General features: G+C 42.7%; 3 protein-coding genes across 5 annotated transcripts; 1 reads left to right on the top strand and 2 right to left on the bottom strand.

Annotated features, from left to right (window-relative positions):
- Positions 1–9191: 9191 nt before the first annotated feature.
- LOC136471659 (uncharacterized) lies at positions 9192–10935 on the bottom strand. Its single transcript, XM_066469407.1, has 3 exons — positions 10799–10935; positions 9933–10291; positions 9192–9452 (listed from the first exon to the last, which is right to left on the bottom strand). The coding sequence occupies exons 1-2, from the start codon at positions 10913–10915 to the stop codon at positions 9962–9964; spliced, it is 447 nt and encodes a 148-aa protein (XP_066325504.1). The 5' UTR covers positions 10916–10935; the 3' UTR covers positions 9192–9452; positions 9933–9961.
- LOC136471646 (uncharacterized) lies at positions 10799–15315 on the bottom strand. Of its 2 annotated transcripts, XR_010762078.1 has the most exons (8): positions 15139–15315; positions 14937–15037; positions 14585–14817; positions 13821–13913; positions 13055–13309; positions 12302–12394; positions 11017–11905; positions 10799–10901 (listed from the first exon to the last, which is right to left on the bottom strand). XR_010762078.1 is itself a non-coding variant. In XM_066469395.1 (7 exons), the coding sequence occupies exons 1-7, from the start codon at positions 15276–15278 to the stop codon at positions 11873–11875; spliced, it is 948 nt and encodes a 315-aa protein (XP_066325492.1). In that variant the 5' UTR covers positions 15279–15315; the 3' UTR covers positions 10977–11872. The 2 variants fall into 2 exon arrangements, 1 of the variants encoding a protein (XP_066325492.1); XM_066469395.1 differs by lacking the exon at positions 10799–10901 and having other exon boundaries at positions 10977–11905.
- A 5003-nt stretch (positions 15316–20318) lies between these two features.
- On the top strand, positions 20319–21673 carry LOC136471629 (uncharacterized). Of its 2 annotated transcripts, none has more exons than XM_066469378.1 (3): positions 20319–20511; positions 20868–21027; positions 21112–21673. In XM_066469378.1, the coding sequence occupies exons 2-3, from the start codon at positions 20944–20946 to the stop codon at positions 21601–21603; spliced, it is 576 nt and encodes a 191-aa protein (XP_066325475.1). In that variant the 5' UTR covers positions 20319–20511; positions 20868–20943; the 3' UTR covers positions 21604–21673. The 2 variants fall into 2 exon arrangements, with proteins under 2 accessions (XP_066325475.1, XP_066325482.1); XM_066469385.1 differs by having other exon boundaries at positions 20428–20461.
- The last annotated feature ends 546 nt before the right edge of the window (positions 21674–22219 follow it).

The raw sequence follows: 22219 nt of genomic DNA, 5'->3' as shown, positions 1-22219 counted from the left end.
TAGCTTGACCTTCTGTCTAGAGTAAAGAAGAGTTATGGCAGTCCCAACCCACAAACCACCTTCTAGTTTCTATAGATGTCAAATTAGCAGGACACTGCTACTAAGAAACTATGACATACAACGCAACATTCTGCATCGTGTCCTATAGTGGGCCCATAATAAACTTGTTTCTGCTCACGGCGAGCAATGAGCACAACACTCTACGACGGGCATGGATCGTGAGCCCCACAAAAAGCTGTAAAGAAACGACACCTGCCTCTCTCCAACGCAAAAACCATCATTTCTCTGATCATTGGAAGCCGGGTTGACTCTATTTCCTGGAATTGCACAAAAGAATAATAACTTTTTCATATATAAAATTGGATTGAGTTACCTTTATATCAAAGTTATAGAGTTTACTTTGCAGTTGACAGCTTTTTAATTGAGATGGTTTACAAGTCGAATGGAGATAAAGTCAATATCAAAGTTGTAGTACTCGGCGAGATCTACAACTTTATAGTTAACAATTTTTTTATTTAAAATTTTTTATTATCAAATATACAATATAAGATTTGAAATTATATAGTTAAAATAATAACGTCGGCTGTATAATCTTTAAATCTTGAAAAACACATATTTTTATCATCTATATCACCACTATCACCTGTTAGTGCCGAGTTCCCGCAGTGGTTGGGGATCTGACCCCATCACTGAATCGCATGGTGAAATGCCAAATGATTTTTACCAAATTATATATGAAATCTTTTATTTTATGTGGTACATTGTTGGATAAATTAAAATCCTGGATCCGCCGAGCTGCGGAGCACAGGCTGTCAAGCGTGGCTGATCGATTCCGTTTACCGCATGCAACATCCTCCCACAAACACAAGGCTTATGTTGTTGTGCATATATAGGACCCGTGCATACACGTACGTAAACGGTAGCATCAGTTTAATCATACATCAGAGACAGAGACCAACAACAGCAAGAGCTGGCCATGAATCGTCCACACGTGGATCCGTAAGGCTAGCTATATATAGCTAGCTGAGGATCACATACATACGTACACATGTGAGTACACATAGGTAATAAGTAGTACACTAGTACTTTTATTCTGTACTAGCAAAGTTGCTTGTGCGTTGAAACGGGGGAGAGAAAAAACAGTATCTCTAGGCCAATAGACTATTCAACTCAACGAGCACCTTACCTTCCTCCATACCTCACCTTTCACCGTTGGTTACCACAATTTAAGCCCTTGTTTAGTTCGCGAAAAGTTTTCCCAAAAAGTGCTACAGTACCCGTCATATCGAATTTTGCGGTACGTGTATGGAGCATTAAATGTAGACGAAAATAAAAACTAATTGCACAGTTTGGTTGGAAATTGCGAGACGAACGTTTTGAGCCTAATTAGTCCATGATTGAACACTAATTGCCAAATAAAAACGAAATTGCTACAGTAGCCAAATTTCGCACTTTTCGCGAACTAAACGCGCGCTAAATCTAGAGTGCGTGTTAATTTGGTGTCATAATATTTATATACTCTTTTATATAAATATATGGTTAAATTTAGGGTCTGTTTGGCAAGGCTCCTCTCCGACTTCGGCTCTGGCTCCTCCAGAGGAGCCCTGCCAAACGTTTTATGAATGAGCCATTTTTCAGTAAAAAGTAGTGGAGCCGAAGCTGTTTTAGAGAAGCCACAAATGGCTCTGTCTCTGCCGGAGGAGCCCTTCAGGAGGAGCCGTGCCAAACACGTCCCTTAAAATAGAGATTTGACACACAATCGCAACAAGAAGGGGTGTGCAACTGCAGGCGGGAAAAGCATGGGCAAGGGTGTGCAACTGCAAGCCGGGAAAGCAACCAATAAATCGGAAGCCGTTCGATTTACTTTCTATTTGGCACTGTTTGCGTTGTTTGGTGTTCACGTTTATCACGTGCTGCTACCTAAGCCCACGCAGCGTAGCACGCGCGTGTTCAGGCTAGTTTGTGATAAGTTGAAAAAATAGTGCCACGGGAGAGCGAGCAGAAATGCAGAAATTTGTCTGTTTGTCTTGAATAAGTAGTGTTTTGTGGTACATTGATTAATAGTGTGGAGCTCATGGTAATTTGCATCCAGTCACATATATATTGAAATTTGCAGAGGAATGAGGCCACATATATATATTGAAATTTGCATAACCATAATTTGCATACAGAGCAATGGAGAACCATAATTGAAATATGCAGAGTCACATATACATTGCCCATGGAGCTCAGCTTCTGTTTGAAACTGCAAAGACCAAGACAAACTGTGGAAAACTGGAGGCAGAGGAATGAGGAATTTGGGCCACCAACCGACTGGGATAAGAGGTGCATCAGAACCACCACAGAGCATAACGTCCTGAAAGATTATGAATAAGGTCACAGATAAGAAGTTACTTTTCAAAGAGAACATGGAAGGTTGATGTTACTTACAGCTTTGCCGAATACAAAAAGTTACTGGTAGTACTACAAGCTGTCGAAATAGAATAGTTTGGTCCCATCCATCCGTGTAAATTGCAGAAAGTATGAACTATGGTAATCACAGTTATCTACATAGAAAATTATAAAAAAAATAATCAGATCATGTCACACCAGATCCATTGCAAGGATTGCAGGGCCCATATTCATAGTTGCAAAAGGAGCACAAAATGGGTTCATTTTCTTGTAAGAGACCCTCAGTGTCTCAATTGCATCATTAAAAACCTGCTTGACAGTCCATAATAACTTGTATCAGGATATGGAAACAGGTTCCATGGATAATTGGAATTCATCAAGATACAACTAAATATTAGTATACTCAATACTGTGATGCTGTGAACCTTCAGCCGCCCATTGCAGAACCAATGAGAACCCCACACCTGGTTTTGTCCAACTCAATCCTCAGTTCGTCGGTGAGTCCATTTTCTAATGCCTTCTTTCCAGCAGTTATCAGATATAGCATAAACTTGTCCATCTGCTTCGCAAGCTTTAGGTGCAATACAACAACCAGTAGAATAGGATTTTATCTATCATGCAATTATCAGTATTAAAGTCCAAATACCAATGCATGGTAACATTTGACCAAATTGTAAAACCAGCCCGAGCACCACTCCTAAAAAGATTGAAGGAGATCATGTGCTCTGTATTACCATAGGGAAGTTGGAACAGTCAAACCTCTCTATCTCACTTATTCTACTAACACCATCAAGAAGATTGTTGTAAGAACATGGCCCAATGGTGTCACTACACTCATGTCAGTGACAACCACCCTCCTTTGTTTGATATCGGGTTTCTTCTTTTCGATAACACTTCTTTCAGCTTGTAAAGCAACAACCATAGCCATTCCTGCAAACCACAACCAATTTGTTCAGACCCATGTCAGGTTGATTGACAAACAAATAGCAACCTGAAGAGGTCTGAACAAACATGCACACTGGACAAAACTGAAGAAATTGTTTGCTTGATGCAAGATGGAGCATGACATATGTGACTCTTAACGCTTGATTTATTTTTAGCTTTTTGGAGTCTTCCAAACCCACCCTTTATACCTTATATTAGCAATGAGAAATAACCATTATATCCCGATTCTCAAGTCAAACTGAAAGAAAATGATGTTGAGGACAACAGTTCACAAGTAGCCACAAGCGAATGCATCCCAAGCAGAAGCAGGCAACCAAAAACCCACACACCTCATCCCTTTGTTCAGCAGCTCCTCCCAGAAGTCACGGTTCCTACAGATGTAAGTGTGAAAAGGGTTGTCTCAGCAAATGCATAAACAAAGAAAAATATAATCATCCACTCAAAACCACACAGAAAGATCATGTTTTGACAATACTAAAAGCAGTGTTTTCCTAAACGCTAAACGGTAAACAGTCGGTCACCTACCATTTAGCCATTATTCGGGCAAAACGTCCCATTAAACGGGCAAAACGGTCAATTAAACGGGGTAAACGGGTGATTAAACGGAAACAGCGCACCACCGTGTAGCGTTTACACGGCGTTTAAACGGGCTAAACGGCCGTTTAGGCGAACAGTCTAAAAGTTCAGTTGATAATCAGATGAGAGTCTAGTTTCCTGAGTTCAAACTCCAGTATGATCAAAGTCAGCTTGCTTCGAGCAGCAATGCCATTCCAGCATGATTGAAAAGGTAAAAAACTGAAACCACCTGACCGGTAACCGGAAAAATCGACAAAACATGTGGATGCTCACTTGAATCGGATCTATTGCCAGACAAGCAATAGATAAGCACTCGTTCACGTATCTTCATGTATCTAGGCATGAATCGATATGTCAGTGTAATAACCCTCATAAGTAAAAGGTACAACGAGAAACAATATGCATATATCACTGACTATTGAAGGATATATCCATGTAATCCATCTATCACCTAGGCAATAACAGAGCTGTTTATTTATGTTTCATACCTGGATGGATGGTGATGGAGGATATGGGGCATTCACATCTTTGTCTAACTTAGAATCCATTAGTCCTGAACATTTTGATCTCGTTAAAAGTCGGACGTCTACATTTTCAACAATGTCTGATTTAATATTGGAAGAATCCATATTCTGCAAAACCAACAAAAGCTAAAATTAGTACAATGTAAAGGGCGTACCCAGTGCAGAGAGCTCCCGCTCTGTACGGGGTCTGGGGAAGGGTGTCAGTGGCAAGCCTTACCCTCGCCTGTGCAATGCGAGGAGACCGCGACTCGAACCCAGGACCTTCCAGTCACAGGCGGTAAGACTCTATCGCTTGGACCAGGCCTGCCCTTCACAAAGAAATAATGCAATATAGTACAAAGCTTCAAAAAAAAACTCCAATCTGAATAAAGAGAACACACATGATTTAGCCTATAACAAAATTTTGGACTTCTAGATTAACAATCCATCACTGAAATACATCTAAGGTAACAAAAGATCAGAATATATATATATATATATATATATATATATATATATATATATATATATATATATATATATATATATATATATATATATATATATATATATATATAGAACTACTATTCTGTAGCTGGCTACAAAATAACTTATTCTGTAGCCACTTTGAGTTACGTTAATTACTATGTTAATTTATGAGATTATAGTAACTCCTTACTAAGTGGTTTACTATAACGTTATGGTAAATATCCCCATGTGTTACAGTAACCCAACTATCGTAAATATGTATTGATATTATCGTAAATTAGTATATAAAATTATCGTAAATGGAGGTGGCTACAGAATAACTTATTTTGTAGCTGGCTACTGAATATACTATATATATATATATATATATATATATATATATATATATATATATATATATATATATATATATATATATATATATATATATATATATATATATATATAGAACTACTATCCTGTAGCTGGCTACAGAATAACTTATTCTGTAGCCACTTTGAGTTATGATAATTACTATGTTAATTTACGAGATTATAGTAACTCCTTACTAAGTGGTTTAATATAACATTATGGTAAATATCCCCATGTGTTATAGTAACCCAACTATCGTAAATATGTATTGACATTATGGTAAATTAGTATATAAAATTATAGTAAATGGAGGTGGCTACAGAATAACTTATTTTGTAGCCGGCTACTGAATAGCCTCTCCCTATATATATATATATATATATATATATATATATATATATATATATATATATATATATATATATATATATATATATATATATATATATATATATATATATATATATATATAATCTTCAATGACATAGAACACATAGAGTCAAACGAACAGCCCAGAAATTAAAAATCTGCGTTAAAAGCTCTATGCCCTACCATGCTAAGCACAGAGCATCTCTCCTCCTTTGCCGTCCCTCACCCTCGAGTGGCTGGAGCGTGACCTACGCCCGCCGCCCTGCCCCATCGCCGCCGCCACAAGTCGCGAACTCGCGAGATGGGTGGCTGGCTCGCCGCGCTGCAGACGCCCAGCGCCTGCCACCACCAGCCACTGACTGCCGCCGGACGTCCTCCGCTGCTCCGCGTAGGGCCGCAGGCCCTGCGCCGGCTGCCGGCTGCCCGGCTCCGCGTAGGCCTAGTGAAGGCACAGCCGCCCAGCGCAGGTCACCGGCCCACTGTGACGACTGAGGGCCGCCCTCCGACTGCGACGCCGTGCGGGAGAGATAGGGGAGGGAGAGACAAGGAGCGGGGGAGGGAGAGTTTTTTCCAGAGAATCGTCGTCCACGCGAGGGAGAGGGGGCTGGCCGCCGAAGCTGGAACGGTGGTGGTCACCGCCACTCCGGAGCCGGCGGCAGCGTGGCATGGTGCTACCGCAGTAGCCACGAGCAGGACGACGACCATTGTGCTGGCGATGGCGGGGGACACTCTGGATTTGCAAGCCATTGTGCTGCGCTGCTTATCGATGATCGATATATGCTCGATCTCGGCCGGGTCATACAGCTCTATGGGCCACGCACCGAGTATTTATACGCGTACGTACGCGACGGCTGCTATACGCAAGCGTGTGCGACGATGGATCATCAATTGTTTTTGCAGCTACCAGTGGCCGTGCGCGGAGCCGCGTATGCTCGTCTTGCCCGCCGTACCCGGCCCCATGGCAAAATTATTGCATTTGGGTCTTCTCTATTTTGATTATTAGGGATCAGCTAGCCCCCAAAGTCAAAAGAGATACAGTAATAAGATCTCTTAAAAAAATGTATTTCCGCTTATATACGGCGGCAGTTGGACCGCCGCGACATGCATGGATATTGCACGTACGTACGAACAATATGCACGCCCATCTATTTAGTACTGCTACTGTACATATAAACAAAGCATATTATATATGGTCACGTTCGCTTCTTTTATAATTCGTATTTTTAAACTTATTTTTTAGCTAGAACAGTATTTTTCTCTTTCAATAAATTAGCTGGACCAGCGTTTCGGTTTTTTTTTTTAGCGAAGCGAACGGGACGTATAAGGGCCAGTTTGGATAGAGCTCTGGAAAACACGCCTGGCCAGGCAGCGCCTGCAGGCCGTCGATTTTCCACGCCTGGGGTCAGATGGACATGCCTGGGCGGCAGACCCCTAGCGTTATATTTTACAATGTACCAACGCACGTGCTCATCAGTCATCACTGAGAGGTAGACATTGCTTTAACTTCAGTGCACGGGTAGAAAGGATGAGGTTGCCAAACTTGTTAAATTTAATGGCATGGCTATCTTTCACCCTTTCTATACATCGCTCGTCACATTTTAATTAACCAAATTAAGCAAAACTAAAAGCTTATTTGCAAGTTCAAAACTGTACTACGGATTGCTCTGTTGGATTTTGACTATTGGATAAGTTTTTTTTTTGAATCACTATTGGATAAGTTTTATTATGCCGTATTAATAGGATCAGCAGATAAAATTGATGTGCACATGCACCCATAAAACACCTATGTGTGGATTTGGAAGAAAAAAATAAATAAAACTAGCGCTTCTTCTAAAACTAGTAGCTGCTTACTTGTGATTCATGAGTATGGTAGTTGTTGTAATCAATTTGGACTATGCAGTATTCTAGGAAAGCAGGATACGAAATCAATCAGACCCGCTCAACTCTGATCGAATGGACATCATAATAATCATGATTACATTAAGTGAGGAGATGTAAAAAAGAAAGGAACTAATTCCTTCTGCAATAATAATATAATATGAGTTATCTTCATACCGTGCTTCGAGAACAAAACTGCCCTTTGCAATAGTAATCAAACAGGCAAAAAGTGGGGGTGAAAAAGTTGTGCATTTTTTTTGTTTCAGCTTTTAGCTAGATTCTACTCGCCAAAAGTCGTAATCCAAAACAAATAGCTTAGCTATTGAGCTTATTTTTGAAAAGCTAGAAATGTGGCTTCTGTGAAATTAAACTAGAAGCTAAAAAACACATTGAGAAGAACTTTTCTATCATTGGTGTATTGAGAAGCTAAAAAATTATTACAGGAGTCAATAGTGAAAAGTCCAAAGTCAGAGAGCTAGCTTTTCAGTCAAAAGTTATGGCTCAAACAAACAGACTCTTAGTCATTACTTTGTCTAAGGGTAGTTTGTTTGAGCTATAGTTTTTAGGCTTTTGGATTTTTGGCGCAAAAGCTAGCTTTCTAGCTTTTAACTTTTTGTTATTGACTTTTGTAATAAAAGTTTAGCTTCTTAGCACTCCAAAACCTAGAAAAGTTCTTTAGAACATGCTTTTCATCTTTTAGTTCATTTCCTCATAAGTCAACTTTCTAGTTTTTTAAAAGCCAACTCAATATCTAGGTTTGTTTGTTATACCTTCTAGCTCATAGAAGCCAGCAAAAAGTTGAAACAAATAGGCCGGCCCTTTTTTGGAGGGCTTGGGCTTCTCCAAAATAGAGAACCACGAAAAGTCACGTTTTAGTGGCTTCAGCTTCTAGCTCCAAAACGACCTCAGTTCACTGTTTTTGGCTTGCTAGAGCCCCTACAGAAGCCGAGGCCCTAAGCATTGCATGGCCGTAGGCATGTCAAGGTGAGGCTGGATGGCTCAGGCGTCGACTTGTAAAACTCTTCATTCTCTAATCACTTATTAGTAGTGGTTACAACTTACAAACGAGAAGACAGGGGAATGTGTTGCGTCGACTCGCCAACTATATATTTTCATGAAAATAATGGGGCCCAACTATTAGTTAGTCAGTTTTATGCCAAATTTACCAAACTTTTTTTTTTAAAAAAAAGCTTTATCGATCACAAAAGTTTTAAAAATTACATTTCCATAGAAAAGTTTGGCAAACTGTGGCCATGATCCAAACAGGCCTTTGATATTCTCTAATCTATTCGACCACATACTGCCATACTCAAAGAAATGTGCAATCATCTATATGTAGTCATCATTAGTTCCTCTATTGCATACGAAACACAATGTATCCTTCCGTTGCAGTGAAACCGATCAGAAGCACAAACAAATAGGGAAATAGGTTTACACGGCTTGACAAATAAGTTTGCAATCATTCTGCAATTTCTGGGTGGAATGTACCATCTCTAGATTTTCCATTATGCTAAGAGTCCATTTTACTCCTGACCTTGTGAATGCTTTCACAATTTCACTTCTCATCCTACTATTCAAACAATGGTATGATTGGCTTTTTCTTTAATCAATTAATCCTCACGGAATGCCAAACCAATTAGCCACGGAAATTAACTATCAACTTGCACCACCAAAGTTAATCAGTAAAGAGAAAATCGACCCGTTAGATTATAAAAGAAAATGCCACCAAGTTACGGATAGATGACCAAACACAATTCTACACAAGTCTGAAGTGCACACTGTCAAACAGCAGCAATCTAAGTTCTGCTGTTAATTTGCAACCAATCAGCAGCTACATTTGATCCTGCCTGATGCTCCCAGCTAGATACACCATATATGTACTTGAAATAGGTGAAAGTTGATCCTTGAAGGCCACCCACCATCTTGCAACTTTGATCTCAGTCCTAATCTCTGAGGCTCGCAAGACAAACGTACAGTTGATATCAGTAATTAGAACTGGAAAACAAGGTTCTGATTTTGATAAGATATGAGGTGGCCCTAATATGGATTAACAGAGCTAGGGAAGCAATGTGACAATTTGTGGCCTTCAGATTTGATTTGGAGGAACTATTTGTGGAACTTCGGCTGCGACACCCCTAGCATGTATGATCCACATGAGTAGTATCAACCTAAACACATTGATGTGAAGAGAAGGTATATACATCTAACCAAATTCACTTTCTTTTATGCAGGGTTTGGACCTTTCCATTCAGATGAAGCTCCAAAGCTCAATTGTTGTTCTTACAGAAATAAAGATAATATGTATCGTCATGTTAAGTGGATATGCTAGTGTCAGTTGAAAACATGTTACAGTAAAAGAAATAGAGACTAGTCACAACAATTATGTCAGGAATACCAAGAAGAAGAGCGTGGGTGAGTCAGAATCATTACCAGTTAGGGTGCACATCCCATCTACTTGGTCACTTCCTTTTAGAAGGCAACGTCTCCACAGGATTTGGTATATCCTTTTTGGCGAAAATTACAGGCCCTGCATCAGAAAGCATTTCTCCATCCTCTGGTTCACTCTCAGTCTCGGACTCTTCACTAATCCATCCATAGCAGGGAGGCCCTGCACAAGGAGGTCCTTTTGCTGGAGGCATTGGCAGTACATGTTCCGGGGGAGGTGAACTGTTGGCAGAAGCTTGCAGTTCAAGGGCTGACCGAGATTCATTCGGTGCCTCACCATGCACTCGTGAGACTTCCATACCATTTTGTGGTGATGCCTCTTCTGCAGCAGCTGCTTCTTGTTTCTGCACAACGAAAGCCTATCCATTTAAAAAAATTCTGGAAGGCAAAATAAATCTCACGAAGTAATTTTCTAAAAAATGAGCGGCTTTTCTCGACAATTTGTTGATGACTAACATAAAATTTTGATCATAATATTGTATGTTTCATTGCGAGTTGTCATAGTAATTATAAGCAGGTTTGCAAATGCTGACAGGGCTGAGAGCTTCGCATGGATGCATGTCCATAAATATGCAAATTTAGATCATTACGTTGTTGCCTAAAAAATATTATCCTAAGCTGTCTGCGTTACTTGGATCGTAAGCCAGTGAAAATGCTTCTGGATTTCAATTTTCCAAAGGAATGCATGCGGCACAGAACATATCTATGGATCAATGCTACAACTCTACATTCTGGCATAAGAGGCTATACACAACTAAGATGTAAAAAAAAAGGGGGCGTACCCAGTACAGAGAGCTCCCGCTCTGTGCGGGGTCTGGAGTCTGGGGAAGGGTGTCAGTGGCAAGCCTTACCTTCGTCTGTGCAATGCGAGGAGACCGCGACTCGAACCCAGGACCTTCCGGCGAGGAAGAAAGGGAGTTCACCTGATTCTGCTGCGCCTGTTCTTCCAGGAGTCTGTTAAGCACCATACGGTATGATCAATCCTCCAGGAAGACCCACCCATCTCTCCCATACAGCTGTATCATTGAGTAGTTGAGAATCTGTTTCAAAATAGAGAGGTGCATTGTACCTGTTTAATCTAATGGTAACAGACCGTGATGATGAGGCACGCTTTATGCACTGATATGTGATGGAATGGAAACAAGATAAAGCAAGTAAGTTGAGTTTATGTCATAAGGTGAGATTAAGGGGGAGAATGTTAGATTGATCTCCACCAATTGACCCAACGGTCAATTGGGCCCTTGGATCCGTGCCCTGATCGGGGGCACCCAGCCGCTCCATGGTTGGTGGACCCCGTCGCACAGCGCCATAAAAAGGGAGGTGAGGGCTGGGGCACAAGGCACGAGGTTCACCTGAGCTGTCAGACACCCCACCTATACCTCTAACCCTAGCCAATCTAGAAAGGGGCGCTGCCAGCGATGGGAAGCTCTGCCACCGGCCACCGCCGCCTCTGCACCGCCGCCACCGCGACCGCGCCTTCACCACGCCACCGACAAGCAACCCTATGGCCAGCTCGTCTTCTACAAAGGCGGCCGATGGTTTACACCTCCGCACCCTCTCTCTCTCTCTCTCTCTCCCTCTATCTCTAAATCCCGTACCAGTTCATGTTCTAGGACTTGCTATTTATCCCAAATGTCAGTGTACATGCTAAATCTATGGCTAGTGGATCCTGTCAAGTCTATCATGCTCTAGATAGAATAGATAGTGGAGGTTATCTTTATAAGAGATATAGATAAGAGCAACACCACAGGAGAAGCACTCCAAGTTCGATACAAGTGCAAAACAGCACAAGTCAACATCCATAGTCCTCCAAACAAATGACAGTAGGCCTCCAAACAGATAACATTATTATAGAGAAGAGTTTTCTGGATCAAATAGGTGGGCAACTGGAGGCATGAGGCATTCATCTTCGCTCGATGAGTTCATCATTCATCAGTTATGGTGGAACCATCTTCATCCTGTGAAATAAAAATAGAGAGTAGTTCATTACTTGAATGTTCAACGCATTGTAAATTCGCAAGTTGAATACAGAAGCAAACAATAGCAATACCATTTCTTCATCTTTTTCATCAAGACAAGTCATCAAAGCACCAACAAAAGTGGGATGAGACCCGAAGTGGATTTATAAAAGCACCAACAAAAGTGCTCAACAAAAGTGGATTTCAAATTTCCAAAGGAATGTACGCGGCACAGATACGTATATAAGGATCAATGCTACAACTCTACATTCTGGCATAAGAGGCTATGCACAACTAAGATGTAAATTTCAGGAAAACAGAACTCAACCATGCGATGCAAATCAAGAATAGCGACAACGAAGTGCCACGGGCAGGCGAGGAAGAAAGGGAGTTCACCTGATCCTGCTGCGCCTGTTCTTCCAGGAGTCTGTTAAGCACGATAGGGTATGATCCCTCCTCCAGGAAGACCCACCCATCTCTCCCATACAGCTGTATCATCGAGTATCATGGACAAACCAGTTAGTATTCCTTATTCCTCAGTCAAGCATTTGTTGCATTTGTAAGAAAAGAAAAGGAATTCCTCAATAAAAAAAAAACTCTTTCAAAATTTGAACAATCAACAGATCAGCTCTTCAATCATGAAAAAGGTGTCAGGTTTGCTACATTCCTCACCCAAAAAATAAAGGGGAGAAAAAGTAAAATTATGACGCTACCGAGAGTGCACCCACCTCTCACTCCCACAGGGCGAAATCAAGGTGGTTTCTTTGCTAGGAACATCCTGTAGCACGCCTGCCTAAATTTCAGATGCACTTCGATGTTCTCCACTGATCTAGATTTCGAGAAATCCGAAAAAAAATCTTGCCGTCTCCCCGTGGTTTCTTGAATTAAGTAGGGAAATGCGCTACCTTTTCTACCCCACCAGCACAAGAATTTCAACCGCGTCCATACTCCATACACAGCAAGATGGCAAGAATCTTGGATGTATATAGCGATCTTGGGATAAATAAAAAAGTGGAATTTTCTTCGCCGTCTGAGGCGCAGAGCAAGTCTGAAGAGGAGGAACATGGACAGAACAATACCCTAGTACCCTAACGCTACTCGATGGCAAGATGCGAAGAAATATTTCTGAGGAAGGGGAGCAACAGCTACCTGCAGGAGGTTGTTGATGACGTTGCGGATTTGGGGCTTGGCGAAGCCGTACTGGGCGAGGTGGTCAATGGCGGCGTCCATCAGGCGTCCTTTGGCTGGAGGCACTGGCAGTACATATTCCAGGGGAAGTGAACTGTTGGCAGAAGCTTGCACTTCAAGGGCTGACCGTGATTCATTCGGTGCCTCACCATGCACTCGTGAGACTTCCATACCATTTTGCGATGATGCCTCTTCTGCAGCCGCTGCTTCTTGTTTCTGCATAACAAAAGCCTATCCATTTGAAAATCTTTCTGGATGGCAAAATAAATCCCAGGAAGTAATTTTCTCAAACTGAGCGGCTTTTCTTGACAATTTCTTGATAACTAGCATAAAATTTTGATCATAATAGTGTATGTTTCATTGCGAGCTTTCATAGTAATTGTAAGCAGGTTTGCAAATGCTGACAGGGCTGAGAGCTTCACATGGATGTATGTCCACAAATATGCAAATTTAGAACATTAAGTTGTTGCCTAAAAAGTATTATCCTAAGGTGTCTGTTACTTGGATCGTAAGCCAGTGAAAATGCTTCTGGATTTCAATTTTCCAAAGGAATGTATGCGGAACAGATACGTATATAAGGATCAATGCTACAACTCTACATTCTGGCATAAGAGGCTATGCACAACTAAGATGTAAATTTCAGGAAAACAGAACTCAACCATGCGATGCAAATCAAGAATAGCGACAACAAAGTGCCACGGACAGGCGAGGAAGAAACGGAGTTCACCTGATCCTGCTGCGCCTGTTCTTCCAGGAGTCTGTTAAGCACGATAGGGTATGATCCCTCCTCTAGGAACGCCCACCCATCTCTCCCATACAGCTGTATCATCGAGTATCACGGACAAACCAGTTAGCATTCCTTATTCCTCAGTCATGCATTTGTTGCATTTGTCAGAAAATAAAAGGAATTCTTCAATCTCTTCCAAAATTTGAATAATCAACAGATCAGCTCTTCAATCATGAAAAAGGTGTCAGGTTTGCTACATTCCTCAGCCAAAAGAATAAAGGGGAGAAAAAGTAAAATTATGACACTACCGAGAGTGCACCCACCTCTCACTCCCACAGAGCGAAATCAAAGTAGTTTCTTTGCTAGGAACATCCTGCACCACGCCTGTCTAAAATTCAGATGCACTTCGATGTTCTCCACTGAGCTAGATTTTGAGAAACCCGAACCAAAAAAAAAAATTTGTTGCTGTCTCCCTGTGGTTTCTTGAAGCAGGGAAAAGCGCTACCTTTTCTTCTCCACCAGCACAAGAATTTCAACCGCGTCCATACTCCATACACAGCGAAAAGGCGGGAATCTTGGACGTATATAGCAATCTTGAGAGAGATAATAAAAAAGTGGAATTTTCTTTCCCATCCGTCTGAGGTGCAGAGCAAGTCTGAAGAGGAGCAACATGGACAGAAGAATACCCTAGTACCCTAACGGCTAACGCTACTCGATGCCAAAGACGCCAAGCAGGATTTCTGAGAAAGGGGAGCAACAGCTACCTGCAGGAGGTCGTGGATGACGTTGCGGATTTGGGGCTTGGCGAAGCCGTACTGAGCGAGGTGGTCAGTGGCGGCGTCGATCCGGCGTTCTCCTCTCTTGGGCCTCGGCCGCCTCATCGCGTCGGCCGCTGCTGTCTCCTCCTGATGGCGGAGGGAGTGAACACCTTGAATGCTCCAAGCTCCCCGATTGAATGCAGAGTCAGAGGAGTCTCCAGCAGAGCAGGCGAAGTGCTCTACAAAAGTGGTAAAAGGCGTCGGTTGGGCTCTGGTGGGCCTATGCATCCTCGCAAAAATGGTGAAAACCGGGTGCCTCAATTGTGATCATAGAAAGGGCCGGGCCAAAAAAACTGACGGATTTTTCCCTTAGGCCGCGCCTGATCCGACCCGAGCATCGGGCTGCAACCCCTGGTCCGCGCCCCGCCCGATGGACACTCTCTGAGGTGCAGAGCAAGTCTGAAGAGGAGGAACATGAACAGAAGAATACCCTAGTACCCTACGCTACTCGATGGCAAGATGCCATGCAGGATTTCTGAGGAAGGGGAGCAACAGCTAACTGCAGGAGGTTGTTGATGATGTTGCGGATTTGGGGCTCGGCGAAGCCGTACTGGGCGAGGTGGTCAATGGCGGCGTCGATCCGGCGTTTTACTCTCTTGGGCCTCGGCCGCCTCATCGCGTCGGCCGCTGCGGTCCCCATACTGATGGCGGAGGGGGTGAACACCTTGAATGCTCCAAGCTCCGATTGAGAATATAAAGAGTCCCTGGGAATGCAAAGAGTCGGAGGAAGCAGGCGAAGCGCTCAACAGAAGTGGTAAAAGGCGTCGTGTTGGGCGCTGGGCCTATGCATCGCGAAAATGGTGCAAACCGGGATCTGATCATAGGATGGGCCGGGCTGGGCCAAAAAAACCCGACGGATTTTCCCTTGGGCCGCGCCTGAACCGACTACTGGCCCACGCCCAATCGATGGACACTCGGTGCGGCGGGGAGGGGATTTTTTATATTTAATACTGTATTTCAATAATAACTACGTCCAAGAAAATTTATAGATCTAACCTTTTGGTCACACTAATCCGATGACGTGATAAAATAACGCTGTCGCACATGTGTTGGTACGGCAAGATCTGTCACGTTAGATAGTGTTTCATACGTGGAAATCACGCAACCTCCGTTGACGTGACAGTATTTTGTCGCGCCACAGGAAATAGCGTGACAAGACTCAACTTTAAAAAAAATCATAACTCTTCGATACGGCGCCGGATGAAGATAATTTTCATATGTGAGATCTACAACTTTCAAGTTTTGACTTTTTCTATTTGAGGACGTTAAGATGCTGAAAAAATAATATAAAATTTCAACAGCATAATAATCACGTACTAGCGCTTGTCGCATTAAAAAAAATAGTATTTTTTTTGTATGGTGTCAAATGAAGATGCTTTTTATATCAAAGTTGTTGCCCTCAATGAGATCTACAACTTTACATTTTTGAGTTTTTATATTTGACATCGTTAAGATGCTCGAGAAAATAATATAAAGTTTCAGCAGCATATTAATCGTGCTCTAGGCTTATCGCCTCGCGAAAATTATATTTTTCTTGAAATGTCTCAATTGAAGATATTTTTTTACAGTAAAGTTGTAGCTATCGATGAGACCTACAAGTTTTAGTTTTGAAGTTTTTCATTTGAGATCGTTAACATACTTAAGAAAATAATATAAAATTTAAGGAGCATATTAATTACATACTAAAGCTTATCTTTTTAGAAAAAAAACATATCTTTCTGTATAATGTTGAATAAATATACTTTCTATATGAAAGATGTAGCCCTCGATAAGATGTACTTCTTTCATTTAAATAATATTTTTATGTGACATGGCTCCAGGTCCCGGTGGGCGGCCGGATGTGGGAGAGGATTAGTCAGGCTGAGATTTGTGTTCAGTCGGGCCGTCAGGCTATCAGCCCGCAGGCTGAAATTATGGCCTTAGTCTAACTCGAGTTTTGTTACGGGTCGAAAATTTGCATCCCAGCCCACCGAGCACCCAGTGTGTTTATCATGGGTATTTTCCGGGCGGGTCGGATTGGGTTGGGTCAGGCAGCCCATGATCAAAGCCTATGCCCAACTGCCACCTCTACCATTCGTCCCATTGTTTTTGAGCTAGTTTCCTATACCATTATAATTTATAAAAGATCCAAATTTCACATGGACCACTGAAAACATAAAGTAATATTCCATCTATCATCAATCATCATCATTTCAAACGCCCTCTAGCATGACGAATTTATTTGGTTCTTGCGTCGTAAGTTTTTCTCTTCTATAAGCTAGCTTAGAATCGGATTTAATTATTAGTGGTGCGCTATGCATTAAGCTAGTGTTTGGTTGAGTAGAAATGATGCTAAATTCAGCAGAACCATATCTCATTCGCTCTTGTAGGTCATCTTTAGGCAGTGGCGAAGCTAGAGCAAACTAGAGGGGGTGCCTTTCTCTTATATGTGTAAAAATTTGATCCGCAACCATGGTGAAATTTTGTTTTTAATAGTGGTTTTTCAAATTTCTATGGGTGCCTGGGCACCCACAACCTTCAACCTAGCTTCGCCCCTGTCTTTAGGGGAGGTCTTAACTGAATCAAGCAATGATCGCACCTGCCCGAAGCAAGAACTGTACTTAAACAAGATTGATGAATAATGTTGGAAGCAATGGTTATGTGGAGTTGCTCAACAAGTTTGGTTGAAGAAAAAGGAATATGAAAGATACGTGAGTCAGCATCTGTGAAGCCTTTTGGTAGGGTTATTGGTGCTGCAAATATAGACGACTAATACTCGTTCCCTCGTAAGAGTGTTGATAAACTAACGAAGGGACTGATATATCATACTCCTTCTGTCCCTTTTAAAGCGTTGTTGTACTATTTGTGTTACTCAAACTTGGTTTGTAGAAAGTATTAGCAATATTTGAATATCTAAATAAGTTTATTATGAAAATAGATTCGAAGATCTATCTAATGGTACTAATTATGTATCATATTAATATTTTCTTGCCTACTCTCTCCGTCCTTAAATAACCGTCGCTTTTAGTTTTCGTGCCATAAGTTTGACTGGATTTGTAGAAAATACGTGCAACATTTGTGTTTTCAAATAAATTTATTATGAAAATAGATTCAATGATCTATCTAATGATATTAATTTTATAGAAATGCTATACAACACATGTTTGTTTTAGCGAAAGAAAATACATGGATTTTTCTCTCTCTCCCTCTCTCTCTTTTCAACTGTAGTCGACGTGACGGAGCGCGTCGTGCGTACAGCAGCGACGCCTTTGTTGCCTTGCGCGACGCTACACGCCTGCGCCACAGCTTCTGCTAGCCTGCGACAGCAACTGCCAGACCGCAGAGTTCTTGCACCGGCCTGCAGAGGTAACTGCCGACTGGGAACTTTTTTTTTTTTCTTGTCCTCGCATAGAAAAAAAATATTTCTCGTGGATTTGTGATTTTGTGATTTATGATTGTCTAGATGTAGAAGATGGTTGGAGGTAGAAGAAGACTAAAGGTAGAAGGAGGATGGAGGCTGTTGGATCTTAATTCTATGGTGTAAAAAAATTCATGTGTTGAAACTGTATAAAACACATGGTTGTTGGATAGACAGACTCTAATTTTATACCATAAATATTAATATTATATATATATATATATATATATATATATATATATATATATATATATATATATATATATATAGTCAAAGTTGTTTTTCGAGAAGCGAAAAGGACGGTTATTTAGAGACGGGGAGAGTATATTTGGTTAAAGTTGAATATGTTTGAATTGAGAATAACACTTGAAAAGGGATGTAGAGAAAATGGATGTAGCCTGCAAAAATCATCATGCGTGCAGCTCGCCCAAGCCCTAGGACGAGCACAGCTTTGCTACCTTGCACATTTGCAATGTGCATCGTCCTCCCTCCTCCGTGTCGTGCATCCGCAGATACACAGCCACGCACATACACATACATGCACGCACCTTGGCGTCGATCTCCGTGTCTTCCGGTTCCGGTCATATCGATGGACGATCCACACGCCACCCGACGCCCGTGCATGCGTTTAGTTGCTTTTGCTTGTTTTCAGTGACAGAAAAGTGCATTTTTATCTCAGTTTCTGCAGCTGCCTGCCCCCTCCGGTCCAACTCGATCATGCTCAGGGCCGGCCCTAGGTAGGACACGAGGTGTGATAGTCGAGGGTCTAAGCAGATGAGGGGTCGCCAAGGTATACAAACCCCTATGTCCTATAGTTTATTAGACATTAGCAAACTAATAATAAGAGGGACATAGAACTGGCCAGGCAGCCTAAAAACATAACATCGGTATTTTTTTCCTAGTTTCTTTTCCACATGGCCCTCGAGTAGAGAGGAGGCGAAGAGTCACGCGGCTAACAACACACTCTGATCTGAGTTCGGGACGTGCGCCTTACACACGTGGAGCTGGCGAGCCGCGCCGCCGCGAAGAGCTAGACTACCAGAGACACGGACACGGCGCACGAGGACGGCGACCAGGCAGGGCTCCACGACGATGACATCTTGATTCTTGGCTTCTTATAAATTGCGATCACCGATAAGTTGTTTAGGCCCAAGGTATTTTTTTCCTTTTTATTTTTAATTCAAGTTAATTATTTGTATAGTATTCCAGACTTCTAGTACTTTGTACCCATATAGTCATATTTTTCTTCTTTACATTTTTTTATCGCTCCTCTAGATCAATTCCATGCGTTTCAAGTTTCTACACTATGATCAACGACGATGCTTCTAAACGTTCGGTCACTTCTGTCAATATAATGCCCTGTTTAGTTCCACTTCATTTTGCCAAATTTTTTAAGATTCCCCGTCACATCGAATCTTTGGACGCATGCATGAAGCATTAAATATAAATAAAAAATAAAACTAATTACACAGTTTAGACGAAATCCACGAGACGAATCTTTTAAGCCTAATTAGACTATGATTGGACACTAATTGTCAAATAACAACGAAAAGCGCTACAGTTGCATTTTGCAAAAAATTTCGCATCTAAACTGGGCCTAAGTACTTACCGAGTGTGTGGCGTGGTAGAGTAATTCTGCTCAAAGCAGTGTACTACTGCAAACTACTCCGTAGCGTGCAGTATATTACGAGTATGTACTAGCCAAGTAGGAGTACGTGTCTGACAATGTTTTGGTCAGCGGATGCAGAGACACTGTTGGTACTGGTAGTGGACTAGTGGTAGCCTGGTAGGGGCCTGGCCTGCGCATGGTCTGGTCCAACGGTGAAAAGCAGACACATGCCATCGCCTTCGCCACCATACATGCATGCATGACTCAAAAAGGCAGCCAAGGCACGTGATCATCGTTAATGTTGTCAGTTCTGTAGAAAAGGAGAAAAGGATCGAGGACAGTAACTTGATAGAGCTGCACATTATGTCTGCTCCGGCCATGTGGGGCCCAGCCAGCGGCTAAACTACTAGGCTCCTGCCAATATGTCTGCTCCGGGAGGGGCAGCTCATGCATTGCAAAGGATCATGCCACTGTGCTCTTGTTCGGCATGCCGAACCGAGCTTAAAGGGCCAGGGCCAGCCCAAATATTCTCTCCAAGCATCATTGCATTTTCTGCAGCTGAGAATTGTGAATTTGAGATGGTGGCCTAGTTTTAGGTTATATAAACACCGCCTCCCCTCCCTCCCTTCCACTCACCCACTCACTCACTCCCCAGTAGTGGACTGGCTGCAGCACCTGAGACGATCACCTTTGCTTTCTCTCTGTCTCATGCTGCATGCGTGCTGGATTCAAGCACCATCTATGGTCACTGGCTGAAGAAGAATCTAATCTAGTAATCTACCACTACACTGAAGAAGGAGACAAAGGAGAGAGCAAGGTAGAGGACAACAAGCATCTTTTGACCTTGTGGATATATACCAGGATCAGGTCAGTCAGTTGCCTCTGTATGCGTGTGTGTGATGCAGAGGCTAGTTTCAGTGCTATGTAATGTAATCACGCATCATTATGATTTATGAGTGAGGTACCATTAGTTTCTTCATTACTTGTATGATTAGAGTAGAGCGCATATTGATAATGTCCTTGTTATTGTCTTGTTGGCATCTCTTGATTTGCTTGCTGTTTATTATGAGCTGATTGCTTGTTTTTCCAAATAAATCAGCTGTACCCATACATGGATCGTCGCTCCTGTAAACACAGCTTCTTTCCAGCAACTGAACTGAAACTAAGCTTCCATTTTACTGATCACTGATCTCTGCATCTTGCACCTTCAATTCTGGCTGCAGGCCGGATATCCAACTGGTTACTAGTCTCAACTGAGAGCAAGGACCGGTAGTCAATTAAGGACAGAGGACGGTGCAGATGGAGAATAAGCTTGCGAGTCACTGGGACATGGAGCTCCTGAAGATGGCCATGCTCAGGCACGAAGAGACCTTCAGGCAGCAGGTACCGTACCACACCACTCTTAACGCAAGACACCTGAATTCTGAAGTCTGAGCTGTTATGCCATTTCTTCAATCTGCGCAACAGGTCCATGAATTACACCGGCTGTACCGCGTCCAGAAGCAGCTGATGGGCCGTCCAGGCCGTCGTCGGAGCTCAGCTGCCGGCGCCAGAAAAGGCGGCGGCCGGCGGCGCAGGCAGCCGCGGCGCGCGCTGGACCTGCACCTGCGCCTCCCCGCCGACGAGTGCGTCGTCGTCACGCCACCGTCAGCGGAGGACGGGCTGGAGCTGACGCTAGCCATCGGCAGTAGTGGCGGTCGGTGCCAGAGGAGGCGGCGGGATGAGCCTGAGAGAACGGGCACCGCTACCCCCTTGGCCTCGGAGTCGGACATCTCCGGGGGGAGCGGGAGCCTGACGGCGTCGGAATCGTCGACGGACACCGGCGGATCAGCACCATATCAGATTCAGAGGGCAATGACGCCGGCGTTCCGTCTCCAGGAAGCGACGACGGTGCCGAAGGTGAAGCCGCCACCGCGGTCACCGTGGCTCGTGCAGTGCGTCAGCCTCGAGATGGCGTGAGGTGGTCAATGCGTTTGGCCATCGTTCTATTATGAGAAGAGGATGCGATGCAGCCATGCAGGTACATGCATGTCAGGCAGCCGGCATTAACGTGAGCGCATGCCAAATTGACAAATTGCCGGTTTAACGACTATCTCGCTTGACCAATTGCCGATTTAACGACTACTTGCATGTTAACTTTGAGTAGTGTTGATGATCACTCTTGATGTTCATGATTTACATGTGAGCGCATGCCAAAGCGACAGTGGCAGAAAAGACGCTTTAAAACATCAAGAAGTAACCGCATAACAAATTAACAATTCATCCTCCAGTTCCCTTAAAAAACAAATTAACAATTCAGTAAAAATAACAGCAGATTTTGCATAACCTACTGCAGCTTGCGAAATGAGCAGATTAATTTCACAGCTGCTCCTTATGACAATAGTACTGGTATCTAAGGTTAGTACTGTACTCATTCAGTAAAAGTTCTCTCAATAAACATTCTCCCCACTACTCTGTAACCTCTCGGGGCCACATGGCACCAGGTATCATTACTACTAGCTAGGTCCACCCCCTGTTTCTCTTTCTGATGATCCAACTTTTCACCTAACTTTCACAGAAGAAGCAAAGAGCAGAG

Source organism: Miscanthus floridulus, chromosome 1, assembly GCF_019320115.1.
Source record: "Miscanthus floridulus cultivar M001 chromosome 1, ASM1932011v1, whole genome shotgun sequence".
NCBI lineage: Eukaryota > Viridiplantae > Streptophyta > Magnoliopsida > Poales > Poaceae > Miscanthus > Miscanthus floridulus.
Note: the sequence above shows the minus strand (reverse complement) of the source record. Positions and strands in the feature narration are given on the sequence as shown.